The sequence below is a fragment of the Grus americana genome, chromosome 2 (genome assembly GCF_028858705.1).
Source record: "Grus americana isolate bGruAme1 chromosome 2, bGruAme1.mat, whole genome shotgun sequence".
Classification (NCBI taxonomy): Eukaryota; Metazoa; Chordata; class Aves; order Gruiformes; family Gruidae; genus Grus; species Grus americana.
Genome location: NC_072853.1, coordinates 66,990,514 through 67,015,042, shown reverse-complemented (window position 1 = coordinate 67,015,042; position 24,529 = coordinate 66,990,514). Strand labels below are relative to the sequence as shown.

Below are 24,529 nucleotides of genomic sequence, written 5' to 3'. Positions count from 1 at the left end.
ACCACCACTACACCTCAGATACAAACGGCTACTCATTAGGCCAGCAACTCAGCACCCTACCAGTACTCTGCACTGCTTGAAATCCTGCAAAGTGAAAAGCAGTATGAATGCTGGACCTTTTCAACACTAAGGCACACAACCTACAAACATAAATAAGTAATTTTATTTTTCCATTAAGTTTTAGCAAAGCAACCTTTCTTTCAACCACTCTTTTTTTCTAGAGTTTATAGAAAATAAAAGTGTTATTCTTCCTGAATGAAGTTATCACAACTTGAAAACAAAATGAAATTAATATAGAACAGGATGGTTAAGAAATCAGAAGATAAAAGTATCAATCACTTTAATTCTACATGTATTTTGTCATGAAAAAATGCATGTATTTTATCTCTATTTAAAAAAATGGAGAAAACAAAGCAAAAAATAACAAAGCTGAAAAATAACAGTGAAGGAGAGAATAAACCTGGATCATTTTATTCTGTGCTATCAAGAAACTCTGAAAAATACTAAATATTATTTTTGAGTATTAAAAAATCAGACATGGGTATCCACATTTCATTTACTAGATCAATCTATACAAGTATGTGAAAGGGAAGTCCATTGTCTTGGACATCTCCGGAAAAATTCAGAAAAAAAAAAATTAGTCCTGCATTCTGTATACTAAAATCAATACTAATAGAGCATCTGCTTTCACACATGAAGTTTAAAAAATTTTAAAAGGATGTTTATTTGGACATTCTATGGGATACATAAGCCATATAAATTTCAGGCAACTCAGGGTGGTTATATTAGGTAAGTTCTTCTAGAACTTTTCCTTCTATAATAAGCGGGGATAAGCTAGTCTTAGAGAGCAAATGTGTCAGCTAAATTAAGTGCCAGCTAAGTCCCCTTAGTCTTTAAAAAACAAAAACATCATAGTAGAGTAAGTAACCTGCAGGAAAATAGAACAAACAAGATACCCAGTTAAGTAACACTGAAAGCAACACAAATATTTATAATAAACACAAAAGAACAAAGTTTCTTCTTCTTGTTAGGGACTAAGCAGCATTTCATTTTAACTGAGAAACATACCACACCTATCCAAACTTGGGTAGTCTGAACAGAGCAATGACATGGCTCTCAAAACATAAAGATACAGATGCTACTGCCAAAACAAACATGGATGTGTCTCCACTCAGTTGTTTGACTATATATATGGAATGCAGTGGTGGGAATTTCTCAAGGATTTGTATGCGATAGAGGGGAAAAAAGCAAACAATGGTGCTCAGAAACAACCAGAGCGGTAAAAGAGAGAAGCTCCAGACATAATTTAGGCATGCACAAACAGCTAAAAGAGGCTTGCAGATCTGAATGGGACTCTCCTGTTTGATTCTTCATGTAAGATGGGAAACGGTCCCTTCATTGTAAGTACATAAGACTACAAAAGAATGTCTGATTCCATCACCAACTCTATTTCCCCATAAAAACCTAAATGATATCATAGTTTGGCTGGCTGGTGGGATCGAAAGGCAGCAACATAATGAAGATGTTTCATACAACTGAATGAAGCCCAGAGAAAGAAAGCCAGCATGAAAACCCATTATTTAGGAATGTATCAATATAGAAAAGAAAAAAAAAGATAAAAGCACGTGGAGATAATCACCAGATTGTAAATAAAAACATTCTATCTTTCCCATAAGTCTGACTCAAACTAGAAAGAAAGGCTTTTACAACATAAATATTTTAGGTATGTGAGTCAGACCCAAATCGTACATACCACGTAATGGACAATAATCAGCATCAATAAAAAAATTCTCTAAAAAGTTGTAAATTATACACAGAGGTATGCTCCAATGAAAGTCTGAATTTAAAAAAATATCTGTATGGTCTTACTAAGACCACCTCCAAAACCCCCTACCAAAACCCCAAAACTCAGTCTCACACAGAAACAGAGGATGACAGCTGTGGTATTAATATAGACTGGTCAGTTCCCTCTTTCAACAATACTTCTGGATTTGTTAACTTGAATCGTTCTCAAGGGCATTAAAATTTTACTTGTTTTATGAAAATTAACATGTGGGTAGGCAAGAAAGACCCAAATTAGTATCCCTGTTAAGAAAATGCTGCAATATGCACTACATAACTACATTCATTAAGCACTAAATAACTCTTTTTGTAAAGGGAGGTTATGAATAATACAACTGAAGAAAACTTAGATGGGAGCTCTCAGCTTACTATGCATGGCATAATTCAACTATGAGTGACAGAGCAGCATGAAAAAAGCCTTCTTAGGGTCCAGTACTTGAGAACTACTTCTATAGTAACATCTGAGAACTACTTCTATAACAACATCTATGACCAGCAATCATTAAACTGCTGAGTTTTATACTTAGCTCTCTGATCTTGCTCTGGAAAAAAGTTACTTATTCTACCAAAATATAAGAATTAGGCTGCCTGAGAAACCAATTTTGTTATCTGAATTTAAAAAATATTTTAAAAATATAAAAAACTTTTAAAAAGTTCTTAAAATATAGTGTTCATGGAGAATTGTGACAAAAGGTACTTGCTCTTTAGCCATGCTTTATGAGACAATGGCCCATTCATAATAGCAAATATTAATAAGTTAATCACCTTCTTGAAATCAAAGACTGGTTTGACTGGTACTGAAGCAGCTGTGCAAATACTCATACAGGTGATCTTATAACTGCTTCGATTTTGCTATAACGATCCTTAAAAAGTAAAAGCACTGTAAAACAGTAGGTGCCATTCTGCTTTCTACTGAAGTACCTAAATGACTATTGTGTGTGTTGATGTAAACATATACATCAAAGGGCTTTTCTTTGTACAGCAATTTAGTTTTTTAAAATCTATTTTTAATAGTTTGTAATTAACCATATTTATATCACATAACATAGGAAAACTCTGAATTAAGCTTGTGCAGACAACACTGTGTTTATATTATTTTAAAAACAACTTAAACACTTTGTTACATTATAAATATTTCAGCAAAATATATTTACTTCACATTTAGGGTATGTGCTACTTACAGCAAAGTTGCTCTGCGCTGCATAGTGTAGGGGTGTTGCACCTTGACTATCAGATGGGATAGTTCCAAACTTATTTCTTTCTAATAAGAGATGAACAATCTGTGCATGACCTGAGAAGAATAATATGACAAAACCAGACATGTATCAAATCCTAAAGTTAAACAATTCCCTATTAAAAAAACAACACACACACCCCAAAAAAAACCCACAAACAAAAAAAACCACAAAAGAAAATAAACAGACTTCAATAAATAATAGTACATTTGTGTTGTAGCCATTATAATCTAAACATAAGAGAGAAACATAAGATGTGGTATTTGAACTATTAAGCCTGGCATGCACCTTCTTCCCGATAGTGTTCCAGTTCCACACTCTGTATCCTCATTATTGAGGGGCATCTATAAATCAGAATGACCTACGAATAGGAACATGTGTAAAGATTTTCTATTTCTTTTAAAAGAAATCACTAGATCATTGTCCTAAATAAAGAAACCAGCAGTAGCTGGTCAGACAACTGCGATATTAACATTGCAATGAATGAGTTGAATATTGCCAGAAAAAACTTCTGATAATTCAGCTGAGATGCTTGCTGCATTTGAGTAAGAGGTCAGTCAGAAGAAGTGCGCACAGATTGATGGTGATGAGCATTTGTCCATCTGCATTAAAAGGGAGGCTAAACCAACATCGACAATTTCATCCTACATCGCATTGTTTTATAGAAATTAAGAGTAAATTCTTGGGTTTTGTGCAATCAAAATTTTAACTGAAGATGTATAGCAGAATCTGGAAGCTAGCCTACCACCAGCTGCCATATCTGCAATAAACAACACACTGACACACACAACTCCTTCCACCAAAACAGATTAGAATGTTTTTAGATTATAATCACAACATTTTGGGGGGATGGGTAAACTTTATATCAACTTCACAGACAGGAAAACAAAGACACAATATAGTCTATTGCCACTAAAGTCAACTGATCCTTTCATATGCTTTCTTTTGTAGGCATATGCAGCTCAGAAAATCTTAATGATCTGGTATTTTAAGAAATACCATAGGGCATAAATTACATAAAAATACTCTGATTTTACAGCAGAAGTCTCCTGGTATCTCACGTGTGGGGAAAATGATTTTGCAGCTTGTTACTTTTGCACAGTTAACTTGAATTGCTTTAGAACAAATGAAAAAAAAATGTAGGTAAACCTTTCTACTAGCAATAGACTTTTTTAATGAAAACATCGACACAGAATGAAGCTGTATAACAGTTGTGGTCTGTAGCTTTTCAAAAACCTAGGAGATGGAGGACTAGGCAAGCCTTGTTGTGTGGAATGGCACTTTCAGACTTTACATGTAGAGAAGTATCAGAAATGAGAGAAAATGGTCAACTTGGGTCAAAAAGGATGAACAGCTATGTAGGGATTATTTTTTCTAGGGGTTTTAGGGTGTACAGGAAGGCTCCTCTTTCCTTTCAGCCATTAAGACAAGCCTGGACCCAGAACATCACAACATTCTGTCCCTTCCTACCAGAAAGCCACTAAAAAGAAGAGATGTAATGTTGCTGTGCTCCTTCCCGTGCTCTTTCCTGTCTCAAGACTATAAGAAGTTAATTGAGCTGCACTGGAAGAAGTTGGTTCTGAGTGCAATCCTACAAGGAATAACATGGGAGTACTGAGCCTGGAAAAAACATTGCCTGATCTTTCAGGACACACAACTAGAAAAAGTGTAACCAAACTCTGTAAACAGGACAGGAGGTCCACCTAAATTATCTGTGAGAAAGAAGGCTTGAGGGAGTTGAAAACACTTTTTGTATTGGGTGCAACAGTGAATAAATTGGAGCAAAGATGATCTCACTCAGACATTAATGTAAACATTAAAACTCAATTCTTGATATCAAGAACTGTCATTTCTGTAGTACTTTTATTTCAAAGAGATGTAACTTGGCTGAGACTTGTATCTACACAAAATAAAAGGTAACAGGAGCAACAATGCCCAAAGGTGCAGTCACATGCAACCCATCACCTTTAACAGAATATCTGTGGCTGTATCCATGTACTACTTAAAACCTCCTACTGTTAACCCAGTCAGTAACATTTTAGACTCTTTGAGATCTAAATATAGCATCCACTATCTGACTTAAAAACAGAACCCTAAAAATTAACCATTATTTACCAATCAGAAGTTCCCCATGGGCATATGCCACCTAGAGACCTCATCAAGTTCACAACGGACTCTGGAGGTCTTGGCAGATCTTCCCCCCTTTATTCCACATTGATCAGACAAATCTTTTTTCCAACAGACAAAAATTCTCTCTTAAATACAATCAATTTCAAAACACGATAAATTTTGCTTCTTGGACAGAACCAAATGATAATGACTATTTCTTTAGGAGACCAATCCTATGACACTTAAAATGTTTCACAATTTCTCTGTAAAAATTCAGTATCGCTACTTGAATGTAAATGCAAATCTGAGAACGCTCTTTCTTCTTTCTTTTTTTTTTTAAATAAACATAATCAAACTACATGTATATTGTCACTGGAGTTGCAGTAACTCGCTCCAGTGAGCAATCTGATTCTTTTATTGGCATTCTTTGTCTGCAGTGTCCCTAAAGGTCATGGGGATGAAGCCTGTTAAAAGGAGAGAGAGTCTGAATATTCTTTCTTTTTATCCAGTACATGGTGTATATTTTTCCACCTGCACATAGAAGAATGGGAAACAGGAGGTCAATTTTCTAAAATACACTATTCTTGTGCCTGTCATTTTATGAGTTGTGTTTCCCTGTATTTAGACTATTTATATTTAATCAGGTTTTTACCTGTTTTGCAGAGATCCAGTTTTGTAACCTGTAAAACCAAACTGTGCAGAATTCACATATGCAAGGTTATAATTTACAGAGCATTTGAGTCTCAGGGTAGCAATCTGAACAGAAAAAAAAACTTTATCTGAATAAAACTTCTTGTCAGATCTGATTAGATTGTCATAAGGTCTCTGATGAAGAGCTTGTACTAGGGGTAGGAGAACTGTCAGCTCTGCCATTTTCTTGTTCACTTGTGCTGGCATTATCTGATTATCTGCGGTTTCTTTGCGGGAATCTTTTTAAGTCACTTGTCTGTTTTGTTAGGGGTAGTTTAGTAAAAACTAGATAATGTAATCCATAAATCCACTTAACTGGGCACACATAAACTGCAATAAGCTGAAAGTGAACCAATGAGTGATGATGCCACCATCAACCCCTCTGTGCTGTGGAGCACTAACTTCCCTCAGGCAGCTCGCTATGTGATTGTCTTACATATGGACCTAGTGAGGGTGCTAGCATCAATCCATATATTAAATATTAGTAAAGTGTTCTTACTTTTTCAGCTAAAAATTAAATATAAAGAGAAGTTCTAGTATTTTCTTCATGCACCCCAATGGATTGTCTTGCATGTATGCTGGAGTGTGCACACCCTACTTCGGACACCACTGCTCTAGCGTACCAGGGGTTTTTTTTACCTATGAACAAAGCTACATATGCAAGAACATCTCAATATGGTCTAATTGTTCTTAAATCATGAGCATATATAGCCTGCTGAAGTGATGCATTTTACAATGCTTTAAAGAATCTGAAGCTAAAAAAAACCCCACAGTCTACATGCAAACTTCTAATCCTCTTCTAGCAGAAAATATAATTTTTCTAAGACATTAGTTATCATAATGCCAGGCTGGAATTAAATAAAAAACAGAGACAAAGATTAAACACCACAGTCAATTAATTATTAAATGACTTCAGCATTATCCAGTTTTACCAAGTAAGGCTGCCCAGTGAAGGGGAGTTCGAAACAAGTTGTCATAAGATGTCACATTGCAGCCTTCATAGGAGGTCAGGACATCAACCACTGCTACATTCCCATCAGCAACAGCAAAATGAAGGGGAGTTCGTCCTTCATAGTCTTGCCAGTTAAGCAGAGATTCTGTAGGTGCAGCTTCCTTTAAAAAAATTAACACAAAAATTAAAAAAAAATATGTAAGTTGAAGAGAAAAACTATATACTCTTTACAGATTGGTGGTTTTTTTGAGTCTTATAATAAGGAAGTGAACTGTCCTTGTTCAGGAGAATATAGCTCTACAACTAAATATTTTTGTTACAGTACAGGCTATTTTTTAAGTATTTCTTAGGGAATTTTTTTTATACTTAATTATTGTATAAGACCTGATGTTCGGTACATACCCTGTAGTTTTTTACCAGTCTGTTGTAGAAGTGGCTCCTTACACAGATCTTTAAAACACTAACTCAGGCTCTTGTGAAAATAACTAGATCTTCTTACTTGATGTTCTAAGTTGAACATGACATCTATATCTTCATATTTTTCTCCTAGGACACTCCCCTTTTTGCACAAGTTAATCTTATGGCTTTCACTGTGATACTTTTCTAGCATGTTAAAACCACATGACTATCAGAGTATTTCTAAAGGAGATCTCAAGGTCTTTCGCTGACAGGATAGAAATAAGTTAGAGAGTACTTCTAATTAATGTATCCATGTGTAATGGGCTTAATTTTTACTAAAAAACCGATCTTTTAAAGTATTGTGATTAGTCATTTGATCATATAACATAGGCATTAATAGATATAACTTGACTTTTCATCACATTTTCTTAAAAAATATGCTAAATTACTTTCACATAAGGTCCCTAGCTATATAGTTTCATATTATAGTTGCCTCTCTCATCAACTTTTTTCTGGACAGATTTCTCTTCATGACTTTCTTTCTCAGGCAAAAGAACAGAACAGGTACAAATGAACATCATCTTAGCGTTACAGAGATCTCCAAATGGCAAATATCAAAGGCCTATGAAATTCAAAATTCACTTTCCTGAAAAAAAGAGGTATCTCTAAAGAAAATGGTAAACAATAAACCAATAGAAACTCAGGATGCAGGACACTAAACATCTAAAGCAGAAGCAAACCAAGACCTTAAATAAACTATAGGGAGTAATGAAAGCTGGAGAGAGATTTTTTACAAGGGCATGTAGTGATAGGACAAGGGGTAATGGCTTTAAGCTGAAATAGGGTCGATGTAGATTAGATAGAAGGAAGAAATTCTTCACTGTGAGCACAGTGAGGCAGTGGAACAGGTTGCCCAGAGAAGCTGTGGATGCCCCCTCCCTGGAAGCGTTCAAGACCAGGTTGGATGGGGCTTTGGGCAGCCTGGTCTAGTGGAGGGTGTCCCTGCCCATGGCAGGAGGGTTGGAACTAGATGGTCTTTAAGGTCCCTTCCAACCCAAACCATTCTATGGTTCTATCTCCAACAATTCAGAACAATTCACTTAAGTCATGAGAACCCTGTGCAAAAGAAAAAAGGAATGTAGTCCTCAGAATTTTAACTTCCAACACTAGAGTGTGTTTAACCCGTGATAACCAAGAAAAACAATCCTCCTGAAAATACAGTGCCATGCTTACAATATACCTATGAAAGAGGAAGGAGAGATTGTGATCAGTGCAGCTTGTTAACAGTTAAAGCAAGTTCCTGATTTCTTTCTCACTAAACTAATTGCAATTTTTCCTATCAACTTCAGTAGGTACACAAATAGGCCATAAAATCACCTGTATTTGCATTATTTCAAAGGCAGTAACTATTACATAGAAAACTAACATCTAACATTCACAATGATAAATCAAGAAGCAGAAAGTCAGGAAATTGAAGAGTTATGGCTTCTACCCAAATATTAATTGACCAAGGTTGTACAGTCTATATGTTCTATTTAATAGAGTTTAGAGTTATATGTAACCATATTTTCTAAGGGCAATCTGGCTAAATTAATACTGCTGTAGTAAACTCAACTCTGCAACGCTCTGGTTCCTTGCTTCTTACTGTCTCACTTTCTAACAGTGTCAGCTTAAACCTCCTAATATTTGATTAATATAAGTTTTCTAAAATTAAACTTTTACATACTTTGCATACTGTATGTAAATGCTAATTAAGTTGCTTGTCTCATTAAAAAACTGCATCAGAGTTTTAGATATCAGTAGTGTTAGCCATGTTTTGCTAGAGAAAAAAATTAACATACTTGAAATATACTGTAGTTTATTACTATATCTAGCCACTCGTACAATAACAGATAATCTATTAAAAATGTAAAATTGATAAATGTGAATCTCTTAAATAAAAATACAATCAAAGTTAAGATTGTTACATGGACAAACTACAATAATCAAAGCATGGATAACACTTCTAATAAGGATTCAAAAACATTTATCTGAGCCATTACAGTGAAAAGTGAAGTTTTATGTTCTTCCCCAGCTTTAATAATTCTCAAGAGAAAGCTAACTGATAATACGCTTACTTTCTGTCTATTCTAAGAGCTCAGCAGGGGGAGTACAGAGCCCACTGCAAAAATTCAGAAGTGATCTTTTTGAGAATCACTTTTAAGAATGACTAAAAATGAATGATGATAAGCACAGAACTTATTACTGAAATTCTAACTCCACCAGAGGAAAACCTGTTTGAACAAAATAGACAAAAAAGAAAACAAATGCTTCTTCACTTTACCTATAATTTATTGATGTAATCTGGAAAGCTAAGTTTCAAGCCTTCTAAAAGAACAACAAGATATTAAATAAATGACTCCTAAAACTCCTGGCTGAAAGTCACAGATGTTCCCCAGAACATATCTCCATACTCAAAAGTGTTACTTTTGCAAAATGCTAAAGCATCTTTTAATGACAAAGCCACTATTTATAGTCTCAAAGTACTCATGTCTTTGGCAATTTTTGGCCACTTAAACTAAAATTTTCTAGGCCTCTTTCTGCCTACATTCAAGAGTATAATTTCTTTGGATTTTAAGTGGTTTCAGTGTAAAACTAGCTATAATTAAACTGTCATACTATATTAATATTTTAAGCACAATACACAGAAGAAACAGAAGCTACACATTTTTCTGCAGCAGTTAGAACAATGGAATTGTACGCAGTAATGGAGAGTGTTGTATAAATAAGTGTCATGTCTCTTACCATGACGAATAAATAAAGAGAAGAGATACAAAACAGACAGAGTACTAAGCAGTTGCTTCCATCATATTAATGGAACCTTATTCTGTTCTTTTCTCCTTACATCTTCCCAACATTTTTCATGTAACCAAGCACTGCTGAATCTGGAAAGGTGGAAAAGGAAGTTGACCATGAGAGGATCTCCAGATTAGAGTTTCTGTCTACTTCACATGCTTACTTTCCAAATACATCATGAGTTCCATTTTCGCTGTATTTCATGGATTTCAATATTAAACATAACCGATTTGTGCATAACTGTCACTCCTGCAAACCCAACCTACTACTTCAGCATTCAGTTGAGCTCTTTTCATTATTGTTTATTTTGACAATCCCAATGGGCTAAGTACTATACAAACACAAAACAGAAAGATGATCCAGGAGACAACAAATGGACACATCCACATGGCAGAGCACAGAAAAATGAGACAGTATTTTTCAGTATGATAGACTGTGGTCTCAATAAAACCAGCAGCTTAACTTTTGTCAAGTTTTTCTAAATAGCACTGGAGAATTCTGAGTAGGACACTAGAGAAAAATAATTTTCTGGGGAATTCTTCCAGAGTGCTAAAGATAACATGAGAGAAACAACAACAGTGTTGTTTTTCATAACTTAGCAGGCAACAAGGGCTGCCAACCCAGATTGACCAGAGTTAAATATCAATATCTGACTGCTTTCTGAGCAACGACACATAGCATACAGCTTATAGCACTCTATCATGAAAGCAAAGACAAATGGTTTGTGTTGCATGTGATTAAGAAAGTAGAGAGGCAATAGTGACACAGACTTGTAGGCCTTTTGCACTGCTATCACTACAAGACAATATTCTCATGAACTTAAAAATGCAATTTTGTAAGTTAAGACACAAGCTGACAGAAATTTTAACTATATGGGTACATACATTAGAAATATCACGCAGAAAGAACGTGAAAAAATATCAAGTTAACCTGGATGTGAAGACCTAGAGAGGAGTGAGAACCAAAGGTGATGCTTGGACAACAGATTTGGAACTGGGTAACATGGTAAAAAGTAGCTAAGAAAGGAGGGGAAGATTGTGAGCTCTGCTAGGTAGATATCTATCAAGACAAGTAAGAAAAACACTTCATTTTGGAGCGAAGACAAGATCTTACTAAAGGATTAAACTTAGAGGCCACCACCACCAAAAAAAAAAGGTATTTATACTCAACCGCAGATTCGATCAACGTATTACCTAGTTTCTGTATCATCAACTTTAGCTTTTCTGTAGCTAAATTACTTTTTCATTTAAACTTGTTATTATCTTACTCCATCAATAAGCATATATAGGTATGACTATTTGGAATATAAACAATTTAGTTGATGCATGAAAAGGCCTAGCTGGAATCAAGAATACACTCTGTGTCAAATGAAAAAAAAAACAAACAACAAAAAACCCCCAACAAAAAACCAGGACATGGTCAATGTCCTGATTCTGTATTACCAAAAGAGAATCTTTGAGAACACCTTCAGTAAGGAAACAGGTACTTTTGACCTTTTGTAGTGCATCTGGCTGGGATGGAGTTAATTTTCCTTGAAGCAGCAAGTACGGTGCTGCACTTTGTATCTGTGATTAAAACTGTTGATAACACACCAGTGTTTTGGCTATTACTGAATAGTGCTTGCACAGAATCAAGGATTTCTCTTTTTCATGCCCTGCCCTGTCCTGCTCCCCTGCTCCTCCCCAGTGAGTGGGCTGGGGGTGGGCAAGAGATTGGGAGAGGGTGCAGCTGGGACAGCTGACCCAAATTGGCCCAAGCAATATCCCATACCATATAGCATCATGCTAAACAAAAAAAGCTCAGGGAAAGGAGGAGGCAAGGGGGATGCTCATGGCTACACCATTTGTCTTCCCAAGCAACAACTAAGTGTGCTGAAGCTCTTTTTCTACTTTCCTGGGGGGTGGCTAACATCTGCCTGCTGATGGGAAGTAGTAAATAAATTCCTTTTTTTGCACATAGCTTTTGCTTTCCGTACTAAACTGTCATTATCTACCAGTCTTCCTGCCTTCCTTCTATTTTCTCCCAGTCTCACAACAGGGGTCAGTGGCTGTGCGGGTGTTAGGTCGTTGGCTGGGGCCAACACACCACAACTTTTAAAAACGTTTACTTTGACTATATAATGTTTGAAAAATTCTGTATTTGAATACAGCAATCCTTACCTACTTTTCAGCAAATTTATTTCTCTAGTGTGGCAGAAAAGTAGATGATATAGACAAACTAAAACTTTGTGACAAAATGTTGTTTGTGACAAATTATTTCACAAGTGAGTCCAAATTGCAAATATCTTGAATAAACAGAAGTAATACAGAATTAAAATCACACTAATTTAACACTGGAAACTTCTCCAAAACTATTTTTATAGTAAAAAAAGTATCAGTAAGTTTATCAATGTGATTTGGAGAAAAGCAAAGCAAATTCTCATATGCTACACATAAGTTCTCAACTTGCAAGCTAATCAGGCAAACAGACATAGAAGTCATTGTAGTTAGCTTACAATCAATATGTGTCTAGTTCTGAAAGACCTTTGAAAGACGAAGATATATAGAGATTGTTGTAATATAAAATGAAAATTCAATTGAGACTTCTGTATCTTTCCATGAAGTTCAGAGATTTCCACAGAATAAAAATCAAGGTAAAAATCAACCTGAGCACAAGATTTCATTGTAGTCATTATAACTGTCTGTAGAAATGAAACTGAAATACTGCAGAAAGACAAAATATGCCATCAAAAATTATTAAATCTGTACAGAAAAATATTTGGAAATTCTCTCAATAAACTGATCATGGGCTGACTGGTAATTGATCAACTATTTCGCAGAATTCTGACTTGAAAGACCAAATTAAATTAGACTTTTTATTACAGTTAACTAGGAATAAACTTTCAAAGTAGGAATAAACTTTCAAATAATGAAGAAAAGACACAAAACAAAGAAATCAGTGTGCAAGATGCAACTGAGATGAGTAATATGAGTGGCAATTTTAATTAGGAGAACTTGCAAACCCTTCGTCCTTCCCTTCCCCCCCAAATTAATAGTTACACACATCAAACTAATTAAGAGAATATACATAGTCCATGAGTTAGAGCAAAGATATTCACCCACAGAACTCAAGGAAACCCTTTTCAAGAGAGCAAAAATATTTCTGATGATTTCTTACAAAATTCTGGAGATCAGGAAAAGCAAATTATTTCATTCTCAAAGAGTCAGTGGACTAAAATGAAAAATTTCAAGAGAACAAAAAATATTTCTATCAGAGTAAAATAATAAATACAGAAAGTGTTATATAATAGACTTTCTTACCAGAATACATTTCACTGTGTGAATTGCACTAGGGTCCTTGTTGTTAGCTGCCCAGTGAAGTGGGATTTTTCCTTCAATATCAGGGATTCCAATATTCGAATCATGTTTTATGAGAAGTTTCACATGCTCTGGGTTATTGTAGTAGGCACTCCAATGCAATGCAGTTTGCTGGAACACAATATTCACAACTTTTACAAACACATTGAAAAATGAATATAAGATGAAAATTAAAGTTGGTTAGAACTCAAAATATGATTTAACTACATTTTCACAGAACGAAAGAGATCATCTAGTCCAACTCCTCTGCTCGAAGCAGAGTCAACAGATTGATCAGGACACTGTCCGGTTAGATTTTGAGTTATCTCCATAGACAGAGACTCCATAACCTCTATGGACAACCAGTTCTAGTGTTTTACCTCCCTCACAGTAAAAAAAATAAAAATATTTCTCGGGTTTAAATAGAATTTATTATATTTCAACTTGTGCCCATTCCCTCTTTCCTGTTCACTGGAGACCACTCAGAAGAGTCTCGCTCCATCTTCTTTACTGCCTCCCATCAGGTATTTATACACATTGGTAAAATCACCCCTGAACTGTATCTTCTTCAAGCTAAACATCTGCAGGTCTCTCAGACTCTCCTTGATGTTAGCTGCTCCAATTTGTTAATCACCTTTGTGGCTCTCCACTGGACTTGCTCCAGTATGACTATGCCCTTACTGCACTGGAGAACCCAGAAGTAGACACAGCATTCCATTTGTGGTGCCACCAGTGCTGAGCAGAGGGGAGGGACCACAGGTAAAACCAGCTTTAAACAATGGGTAAATGAGCAAACTTTTGTTACACTTCAGTCAAGAGGACTGACAGAAAATGGAGCACACGTACCTAGGGTGGATTACAACTCAAAATCTCTGGAAAACAGGCTTTAAACAAAACTGAACCAGAGGTCCATCTACCTAAGTAAGAGTAGAGATGCTCACACATCTTTGCTACTGAGGTCTAAATTAGGTCTAAGCTACATCATCTTACATGAGACCCACACTGAGAAGCCCTCATGCTTGGAATATAAGTAATTCTAGTAGATTACTTGCTTCATATGAGGATTTCTTGGACTATGGCAGGAGAATACTGTACGTGCTACTTAGCCAGTCAACAGGGCAATGCCATCAAATGCAGCAATTTCAGACCTGGAGAAAATATCTAAGCTTGGTATTAAGCAATCATGTCCATGTTAGAATGATCACCTGAAGCAGACCTCAGCACCAGAGCTGCACTATTGAACAACTGCAGTAATTAGTTTGGTCCCTCTTAAATTTGGAAATCTCTTGGAATAACACAAATTGATGGAGAAGCACATAACAAGATTACTCTCCCCTAGAACAAGATGGCACTCAATACTGATACTGAACTTGGAACCATCTTGAGCAAAAGTTTTGACTTTCTGCACTGTCCTTGATCATTCATCAGAATTCTAAGGTTGAATATTACTGAATCTAATGCCCATCAACAACGGCAGTCCAACAAAACATCAAAAGACAATCCATGCTCCTATTGCCAATTCCTGACTGCCAGTGGCTTTTTACAGGCAGTATCAATGTTCATAATTACATAGGCAAACCAATGTGCGAGGTTTTTTAAAACAGTAAAATATCGGTATATTAACAAGTATTTTATTTATCAGACACATCTCTCCCAACTGTAAGATACAGAATGAATTTTATTTCCCATCTCTCTTCTCTGCTCCCCCCTGCAAAATATTACACAGCAATTTGATTTGAAAATTGAGAGAAATAACTGCTGCTGGACATTTGTGTATAAGCCTATGATTATGATACCCTGGCTTAACACCCTTGAACAGCAAGATAGAACATAGGACTTCAGTTTTGTATCCTTAACGTCTCTGTAAAAGAAGAAGGCAAAAAGGAGCCTAATTTTTGTTTGTTGCTTTAAGCTGTTATTTTAGTACCATGGTAACATAATAATTTTTGTCTACTTGGTAAGTTCACTGAAAACGAGCTCATTCTAAGACATAACTGAAGGGGCTGCAAGGAAAGGTCTGATAACTGATGCCACATACAACAACATATAGACTAGCACCATAATGCATGTTCAAACCATCACAGCCTGTCAGGATTTGAAATCAAAAAACTTCCAGCAGTAGAAATTTGTAATAAGTTAACAAACGCTATTTCTTAAGGGGAGCTGACCAGTATCTCACAAAACAGACAGTTGCAATGAAAGCAAAACCTTTTGATTACCAGGAGGCCAATGTAGTCTTGGTTTACTGGCTTCTCTCACCTACAACTTGCTTTTCAGTCAGTTGCCTACATCGAAGCAGATGTAAAAGACAGTTTTCTCTCTCATGTTCAGGAATTATACTTGACAATCTTGATGCACATAGTTGCAGTAAGGGAAACAAATAAGCTATGTGCCCAACAGGGTCAAACCTGTTGGATCGCCCTTCATCACCCTGAATTCCATCTTTGCTACTGTGACTACTCATGGCATGAACTGGAATAAAAGTGCTGTACGTTTTGTGGGAAATCTGGCAATCCTTTAATACTGCCTTGGAAATCTGCTAAACGGCAGGCAAGGTTACTAAAAGGTTTTGGCGGGTTTCCATACACCTTTGTTAATTAATTAACATGGTCAGGAAGTCAGCATGACCTCTCCAGAATGACTGCTGTAATTATAGCCAGGGTTTCCATGATACATGTTAGAATATCCTGGAAGGCAAACAGCTGATTGCTAGGGCACAGGCTGGTTCAACTCCATTGTCCGGAGGGGACAGATGATTCATTTGTTAGAAACTGGGCTTGCAGCTCTTTTATCCTGCTTCCCAAATGAGAAAATCAGATAAGGAATTTAGAGTTTAAGCAGTAACACCACTAGAAAGTCCAGTCCCCTTCTCTTACTATGTCCTTTTGTGGTAGAATGAAAAGCCACCACATGAGCTATGGAATGATGATTTCCACTAAGACCAGCCTTGCCAAGCTATATGTTGATTATCAGCTGATTCTAATGCACTTGATCAGGTTTGCAGTCACATTTGAATCAGTGGTAGATTAGTGCCTGGTGTGGAGAGTTTTTGCACCAGTTCCAAGATCACTTTCAAATTGTGGGAAGGAGACCTTCCTGTTCAATGCTTAAAAAGCCTCCATCATCAGTAACCGTTCCAGTTGTATTAGATACCATGCCTACCTTGCCAATGGTAGTTACATAACTGTTTTTTGGTCTTTCTTTTGCTGTCTACATTCGCAGTGTCTCACTTTTTGTTACTATATCCTTGGGGAAAAAATGGGGCTTAGGGAACATTCGTATCTCTGGATTCTTTGAAAGAAGTCTCTCTCAGATTTCAGGATACACAAACTGCTCAAGCACATGAAATTTAAATATTATGTGGAAACACAAGAAGTGTTTTTGATGCGGTAGAGCATGACTTGACTTTGCAAAGGGACATCAGACAACTCATGACGATATATGCACTATATAACTGGAAAGTCAGCTGGAAATTTCCTGGCCTTTCAAGCAACCGTTGTCACTAGAGATGCAAAAAATCAGTCTGAAGGACTTTATTCTAAGAACGTAGTAACGTAAAGCTCTGAAGATGTTAAGATTGCATTTTCTCCCAAGGGAATCTGCAGTTTCACAAAACAAATGCCAAAGTGAGTTCCTGGTGCTCTGCTTCTAAGTCTCATGCCAGCATGTCAATCAACTTCATCATCACATCCCTCTCACTAAGTGATGCAATCATGGAAGCAACAGTGCATGTGCATTGATAGCAGACCTTCTGCTGCCAATTGGTCCATTTGATGATGATGACGATAATAAAAACAAAACCAACTTCATACTTTTTATTGTCTCTGTTAGAAAATTTTCTTGACAAATGGCATCACATTCTATCCCAGGCCAAAAAGCCCTGTATGACTAGGAGGCTCTAAAAATCGCCCATTTTTACTTACAGAGATACAGAAAAAAGGACGGTCAACCAGATAGATTTAGTCTAGTGATATTTTTACCCTTGGATCATCCTTGTGAATGTAAGTGAAGGAGTAAAGTTGAGCCAGGAAAAAGGGGGACAGGTGAGGGTGGTTTGAAGGTGGTGTTCTAATTTTTGTCTCTGTTTCTCACTATCCAAAACTATTTTAACTGGCAACAAATGAAACTAATTTTCTTTAAGTTGAGTCTGTTTTGCCCATGACAGTAACTGGTGTGCAATCTTAATCTCAACCTATGAGCTTTTTCAAACTATTTTCTCCATCTGTCCCATTGAGGAGAGGTAGTGAGAGAGCGGCTGGAGGGGCAATTGGCTGCTGGCAAAAGCTAACCCACCACACATTTCTAAAAGGTAGCACCTGTGGACAGCTGTGTCAATATCATCACCATTTTAGTGGCCCTAGTGCAGGGCGAAAGCAATCACTCGATGTTAGGAAGGATGTCTGCCAACAGCAAGCCTGCATTCAGCTCAGCACCAAAGGAATTTCCTTTTTTATTTTTTTTTTAAACTCGCCTTTGGTACTGACAAATACTTTGAAGGCCCTTTGCACAAAGTTTTCTAGTAACTCTTATCATTAAATGATTCTAAATGTATGGTTTTTCCAAGGAAGAAAAGCAAGATAAGCACATGATATCCAGATTCTAACACAGATCACAATGTTACACAAAGATTTAGACCTTAAAACCAGTGGTTTTTGAATCCTCTATTATTCTATGTACTCTCAACAAGAATGTCAATGAACTCAGTGCAATGAACTTCTACATTATTATCGTCAGGAAAATATGAATATTTCTAAAGGTGATCATTATAATACCAGCATTAGCCACTAAGACATAGAAAAAGTTTGTTATGACTGAAATAATTTTTCAAACACAACTGTTTGATGTAACACCAATTTCTAGAGCTACTGCAAGTATTGTCTTAAAATAAGCGGTATTTTTACCTTGTTTCTGTCCTGGGTATCCACTTCTCCAGGTGCCATATGTTTTAGCAACAAAGCTAAACATTTTGGGCTTTTGTGACGTGTTGTTAAATGTAATGGTGTCATATCCTCCAAGTCCTTCTGCATCCAGTTCCCTCTACGAGCCAGTAAAAGTTTCATGAAGCGGTAGTTTCCCTGAGTAAGCAAAAACATCAGAAATTTATTCCAGCTTATCAAACCAAATGCTGATGCTGCTTAGATATATTTACTGTTGTATTACAGTGCCTAAAAAAATCCACCAAAACAGCTCTAAGCTTTGGAAACATCTAATGAAGATTTTTTGTTAAGAAACATTAACTCTTGATTTTTAAGTCTATTTTGCTACTTGGTGTTAGATACATATCTTCCATTAGCAGTGTAAGCCAGGGTTCAGTAATACCAAAAATTCTGCAATATTGTCAAGGTTTCTTGAGAGTTTAACCTCAATAAACATAATGTAAAAACTGAAATAATACCATTACATGCTGGTTTCAGCAAGGTAGACAGTTATCAGATGAGGATTAAAACTAAACATGAAGAAAGATTACGTGAGGGTGATGAGGCACTGGAACAGGTTGCCCAGAGGTTGCGGATGCCCCCTCCCTGGAAGTGTTCAAGGCCAGGTTGGATGGGGCTTTGGGCAACCTGGTCTAGTGGAGGGTGTCCCCGCCCATGGCAGGGGGGTTGGAACTAGATGGTCTTTAAAGGTCCCTTCCAACCCAAACCATTCAATGATTTTCAAAATGAAAGAAAGAAAAACAACAGGGAATTATTCAGAGAGATAAAATGTACTCATCTGAATGAGTAACAAATACATGGAAAAGTGATCGTTTCTTACACTTTTAAACTGGGAACTGTACATGAGTTTTGATTTCCTGTATGCACGATAAATGGATGGGACAGCTGGCTTTGTAACACATTTAAAATACTTAACACTAGGTTTTCAAAAGAAAGAATGTAGAAATGCTCCTGTGACTAATAACTGAGGGTGGATCCCAAAGAAAAATCCAGTTTTATTTCTCAAGCCATTGAAGAAGCCAGTCAAAAATTAAAGATACAATTATACGATCATGAAGAAGCTGTAGTGATATGAGATATAGCCAGCTTTGACTTGCTACTGCTCATTGCTAGGAGGTTATTCTCCATATAACAGAGATTCTACATAAGACATTTTGATGCTTTCGCTTCAATACAAACTCTATTGGGTTTTTCAAACCAACTTCAGCAGTTAAGTTTCAGACAAGGACCAGTAACAGCTGGAGCAATAGCTCATTAAAGCAAAACATCTGGATCTAGCTTGTGCGATCATGTTTTAAACATCCCTACTCCTTCCCCACTCTTAACTTCTAACCTTTTCTAAAGAGAAAGGAGTCTGCTGTCCCCCAATTTTGCTCACTATCTCCCAATTTTGCTCACTGTCTCCCATTGTTTCCCAAAATATTAGTTTTTGCCAATTTCACATATTGACAGTTTAAGTAAAAGTATCAATTACCCATAAATACAATGAAAAGATAAAGCTCAGAAGAGAAATTGTACGAATTCCCCCCACTCAGGGAAAAGTTGCAGCATTTGATGAAGCTTTATTAGACAATGTACGCAGGAAAGTGACACTCAAATCAACAGATGTCTTTGGATTCTTCTGCTTATGGAACTACCTGCAAATTAACATATTTCGGCCTCCTACAATTCTTTTATAAATCCTGTACATTAACTTAGTCCCTTTAGGCTGTGTGTGGAAAAACAATGAAAAAAGGGTAGCCATGTCGACAAGTGCAAGCAGTGCTAATGAATGGCAGCACTTCTGTATATCATAAGACTCAGAATTGTGAATCACTTTGTCAGCAGAATGGTAGGGTGGAGATAGGCCAAAAGATTCCAGAGGCCCCCACAGAATCCAGTGCCAGGTCATAAAAATATTCTAGTTTCCTTTTTCATAGCAGCCATAAACATTGGAAGGGCAGATTTTACGTATGTTACTGTTCTGCTCTTTGTCTAATAAAAATGGAGGAGTTGAGCTTTATGTGGGCAGAATGGATTTCACGAAGTACACCTAAAATAAATGAATGTGATTTATATTTTTTCCTCTGCTACACTATTTTATTTTAAAATACGAAACAGGGAAAGCAAATCACAAATGAGCTTAGACAAAATAACCTCTTCCTGCTTCTACAGTTTATTGTCATTGGTCCTTGCTCTTCAGTGAAAGCCTACAAGTCTGCAAAAACCTCACCACAAACCTGACTGAAAATGCAACCTTCTCTTGCTAGAGACAGCATGGGTACCACACTCTCCAACAGCATTCACGACGAGTAGTGACTAATTCTCTTTCTTCTGCTGGGTGTCAAGGGAAGCATAATCTTAGGATTTTGTCCCTTTAATACACAGACACACATCAAGGCATACACTGAAGTATAGAGGCAGAACAGCATAATGTTTGCACAGCTATTAATCCACGCAGAACACACTCAAAATGAATTCATGATAAATTTAGGAATGAGTTAGGGATAACAAAACTCCTCCTTATTACCATTATATTTTACAGGTAAATATAAGAAGAATTTGCAAATCTCATTTTAAAAAGAAAAAAAATAGCACAAAATCACAATGTATCATGAGGTGGTTGGGAATTAGACTAGAGGAAGACAACATAACTTCAGAGAATATTAGTCTTGGGAGAAATATAGCTGCTTTTCTCCATCAAAGAGGATAATACATTTGGTTTGTTTTCAGTATTTCCTGCTCAATGTGCATGCATACACATGTAAGAAAAAAATTGATTTTCTCTTGTTGATGGATACTTATTGAAAGATTTACAAGTATATTGTGCTTTTTGAATGAATTCAGATGAAAAGAGTCAAACTGAAAATAATACATAAAACTAGGGAAACATGTATCTTTATTATTAGTTTCTTTCCCTATACTGTATTTTATTTTTGCTGTTACACATTTTTCCACCAGTTACTACTATATTATTCTGTTGCATGCTTCGCCACCAACAAATCCTTCTCCTTAGGAAAGGAACTGTAATAAATCCCCTCATTCTGAAACACAAAAAGATTCTGTTTCTTCCAAATGATGTTTTTAAAACACCGCCACAGAAAACACCTGTACCTGTACTTAAATTATTTATTTGTAATGATCTTATTCTTGCTCTTACTTCCAACTGCTGTTCTTTTCTTTAATAATACCATGAATGTTGCTGTGTTCCTTTCACTTGTTAGAAAATATTACCATCCCTATTAATGACAAAGGAAAAATTCCCCACCTTCAATTGATGACTGCTTAAGTTTGTAAATATGCAATGTATCAACATGTCTTGAAGGCAGATTTAATTTAGGTCTTAGTAGGTGGAGAGGGGGAAAAGTATGCTTAATCTGAAAAGCAGTTACTAGCCTAATTCCTTCGTTTTTATAAAATTCTTGTGTATAACAAGTCTTTAAGCTTGCTAGTTTTAATCATAGAAAATGCACTTGATTGACCTAAAGATTCCTGGGCAGCACGAAGCACTTTGGGTCAGTCCATGGTCTCTTAATGTTGATAGTGGCTCTAAAGTAATCTGTTATACTGTGAAAACATTATGAGCAAACAGGATCAAATACTGATACAGAAAGCTCAGTTCCTCTTTATTGGAATTTACTATTCCAATGTTGATTCTTAAAATTCCTTTATATTCTATTAAAATTTTTTTTAGCCAAAAGACTCAACTCTATGCAAACTACAGCACAGTTTCAGAGAACAGCTGACAACTAGCTTCAGCATAATCAGAAGAAATACTTCTCCTATTTCAAAATTTCACCCACATATACTAACTGCAATGGAGTATAACACATTTTTTGGTAGACAGATTGTTCAATGAGCAATCATTGCTCTGCCATCAAGCAATGACTTTGAAGAAAGTTCTGGACCCCGGGCTTATGTTAACTGCTAAGCAGCCGGAAAAACTTTCCTTTCCTGAGTGTTTCAATAGAGAAAAGAGCAATGGGAGAAACATCGTAGTTGGAATCAATGAATTTGCTAGAATGTAGCCTATCTCTCAAATTGAAAAAGTTATCCCCCAAATTGCAAATTATTTCAGAAAAAAAACCTATCTAGCATCTTCGATATGACTCTATTGCCAGGAACAGGTTCCAGTGGAAAATTGCCAGTACAATCTTCTACCTACTCTTCTGGGCCTACAAGATAATGTGTCTATTTCTTCATCCAACTAAAGCAGCTTTTTCAATCTGCTTTCTCTCCCTGGCCTGTTGAGGAGGGGGAGTGAGAGAGTGAGAGAGCAGCTGGGTGGGCATTTGGCAACCAGCCAAAGTCAATAGGCCCCATGTGGTCACCTAAGTGAAAGACCAAAGAAAAACCGAGTTCTGTAATGGTAACAGTGTTGTCATGATTCTAATTGCAGGAATTGGCACTAGATGATCTTTAAGGTCCCTTCCAACCCAAACCATTCTATGATTCTGTGATTCTATGAACTTGGCCCATGGTACCTTCTCTCAGCAGTGGGAAGATTAGGGAAAGAACACTTCTTTTTCCTTTCCTTGGATCTGTGGCAGTTCTCTTCTTCCCTAGCAAACTAATGGAGAATGGGAGATCTAGTATGTGACTGAACCTAATGTGGGCATATGGGTGTAGGGAAAGAGAGATTCCAGAATCACTGCAAAGCCACTCTAACATCTAAAGCCCTTCTGGGCCAGGTTTCAGCCTTTCCCCAAACAGGCAAACACAGGTTCCTACTGGTCCATTATCCAAAACAGTTCAATTATACTGCAACATTTAGAGCAATCATATTTTCATATTATTGTTGGGAAGGTTTAAATAATGTTATCCACCTCTATTAGCTGGCTCTGTGGTAACAGGTAGTACAACAGACCAACCAACCTAACACAGAAAACACTATCATAAAAAAATACAACTGTGCAAATATTCCAGCACTCAAAATGAAAACGAGGTTTTGGCAGACATTTTTGTTCCCCACATGTTATTTAGCAGTATAAGAAAGATTCGGAGTTGTTAATTGATTTCTTTAATTTACTTTTTCAATGCATGTAGATAATTTAATACATTCCAAGACATATTGTTAAAGCCTCAATCTTGGACTAACACAGAGCTAACAGCAAACTGCTGTAGTTACTCCTGTTTCTTGTGAAAGGTTTTATTCTTCACGTAAGCAAAATTCTTCCAGAAATTTCTTAGCATACACAAGTGTTAACCTCCTTAACAGGTAACAGGTTATTCTCTCCTTGATTGTGAGATACCATGCATGTTCCCTCTGAGACCCAGCCAGCTTAACTTGCCAGCACAGAGGTCACGTATGGTGCTCTGCTACATTTGCTAGAAGCTTGGCAATGCCAGCAATGGCAGTTGGGATCACTGCTCAGCTATCAGGAGATAAAAGAAGAGCAACATCAGCAATTAATACTTACTAGGAACTTCTTATTTCCTCTCAGCTGGCTAAAATCTGATGCTTTTCTGATTCATAATTGTAAAGAAACAGAGTACAGTTCCTGTAAAATGTATGTAATTTTCTTTCTGTGAACTGAAAGTCAAAGTCTGTAACAGCAAATGGAAGGTAACATCATATAAAATACATAAATGTAAACCCCTGGATTAATGACCGTTCTAACGCAAAATAAAACACTCTCTGAAATGGAGGAGTCATTATCATCTTAATACCAAGTGTGTATATATTGAAACCAAGTTTCATCACAGATGTCTCCTGGATAGTCATTAAGTAGATAATGGTCCAAACACTTTTCCAAACTACAGATAACACCAAAAGACAGTAGACAAGTACACTTATTAATAGAACAGGAACCAACTCCCTTAATCTGTTAATATTCTTTCTCCTTATATCACTTCCATTTTATATGGCTAAAGCCTCAGTAAATCAATATCCCTCTCCTGTACCAGAAGAGGTTCTAGAAGAAATGGGAAGGGGAAAATAGAACTATTTCATCTAAATCCTAAATGAATGACAGCATATCAGTTTCACTGTAGTCCAGATTGCCATTTATTATGCACCAACAATCAGGAAGATTTTGCAGAATCCCAAATAAAATTTTCCTGGGCACATAATGATGAATGATACTAAGGTATTTTGCATAGCAAACTTTTTTAGAGACATACAAGCTTGCTTTAAAGAGTTCACCTGGGTTCTAGAAACATTCTGCTGATGTGCAACAGAGCTCTGTGAAGATTTATTTCCCTTCTCATCCCACT

The 24,529-nt window shown here is 36.5% G+C and overlaps 1 protein-coding gene across 8 annotated transcripts in view; it reads right to left on the bottom strand.

Annotated features, from left to right (window-relative positions):
- The window catches only part of INVS (inversin), a 96,414-nt gene that overhangs the window by 36,729 nt on the left and 35,156 nt on the right, over window positions 1–24,529 (bottom strand). For 7 of the 8 annotated variants that reach the window (XM_054814225.1, XM_054814223.1, XM_054814230.1 and 4 more), the window contains 4 exons: window positions 18,299–18,472; window positions 13,362–13,529; window positions 6,809–6,989; window positions 3,024–3,133 (listed from right to left, as the gene is read on the bottom strand). In XM_054814225.1, the coding sequence (XP_054670200.1) occupies window positions 3,024–3,133; window positions 6,809–6,989; window positions 13,362–13,529; window positions 18,299–18,472 (633 nt within the window). Of the gene's footprint in view, window positions 1–3,023; window positions 3,134–6,808; window positions 6,990–13,361; window positions 13,530–18,298; window positions 18,473–23,733; window positions 23,847–24,529 lie in introns of all 8 variants that reach the window. The other variant, XM_054814229.1, reaches the window with a different exon arrangement.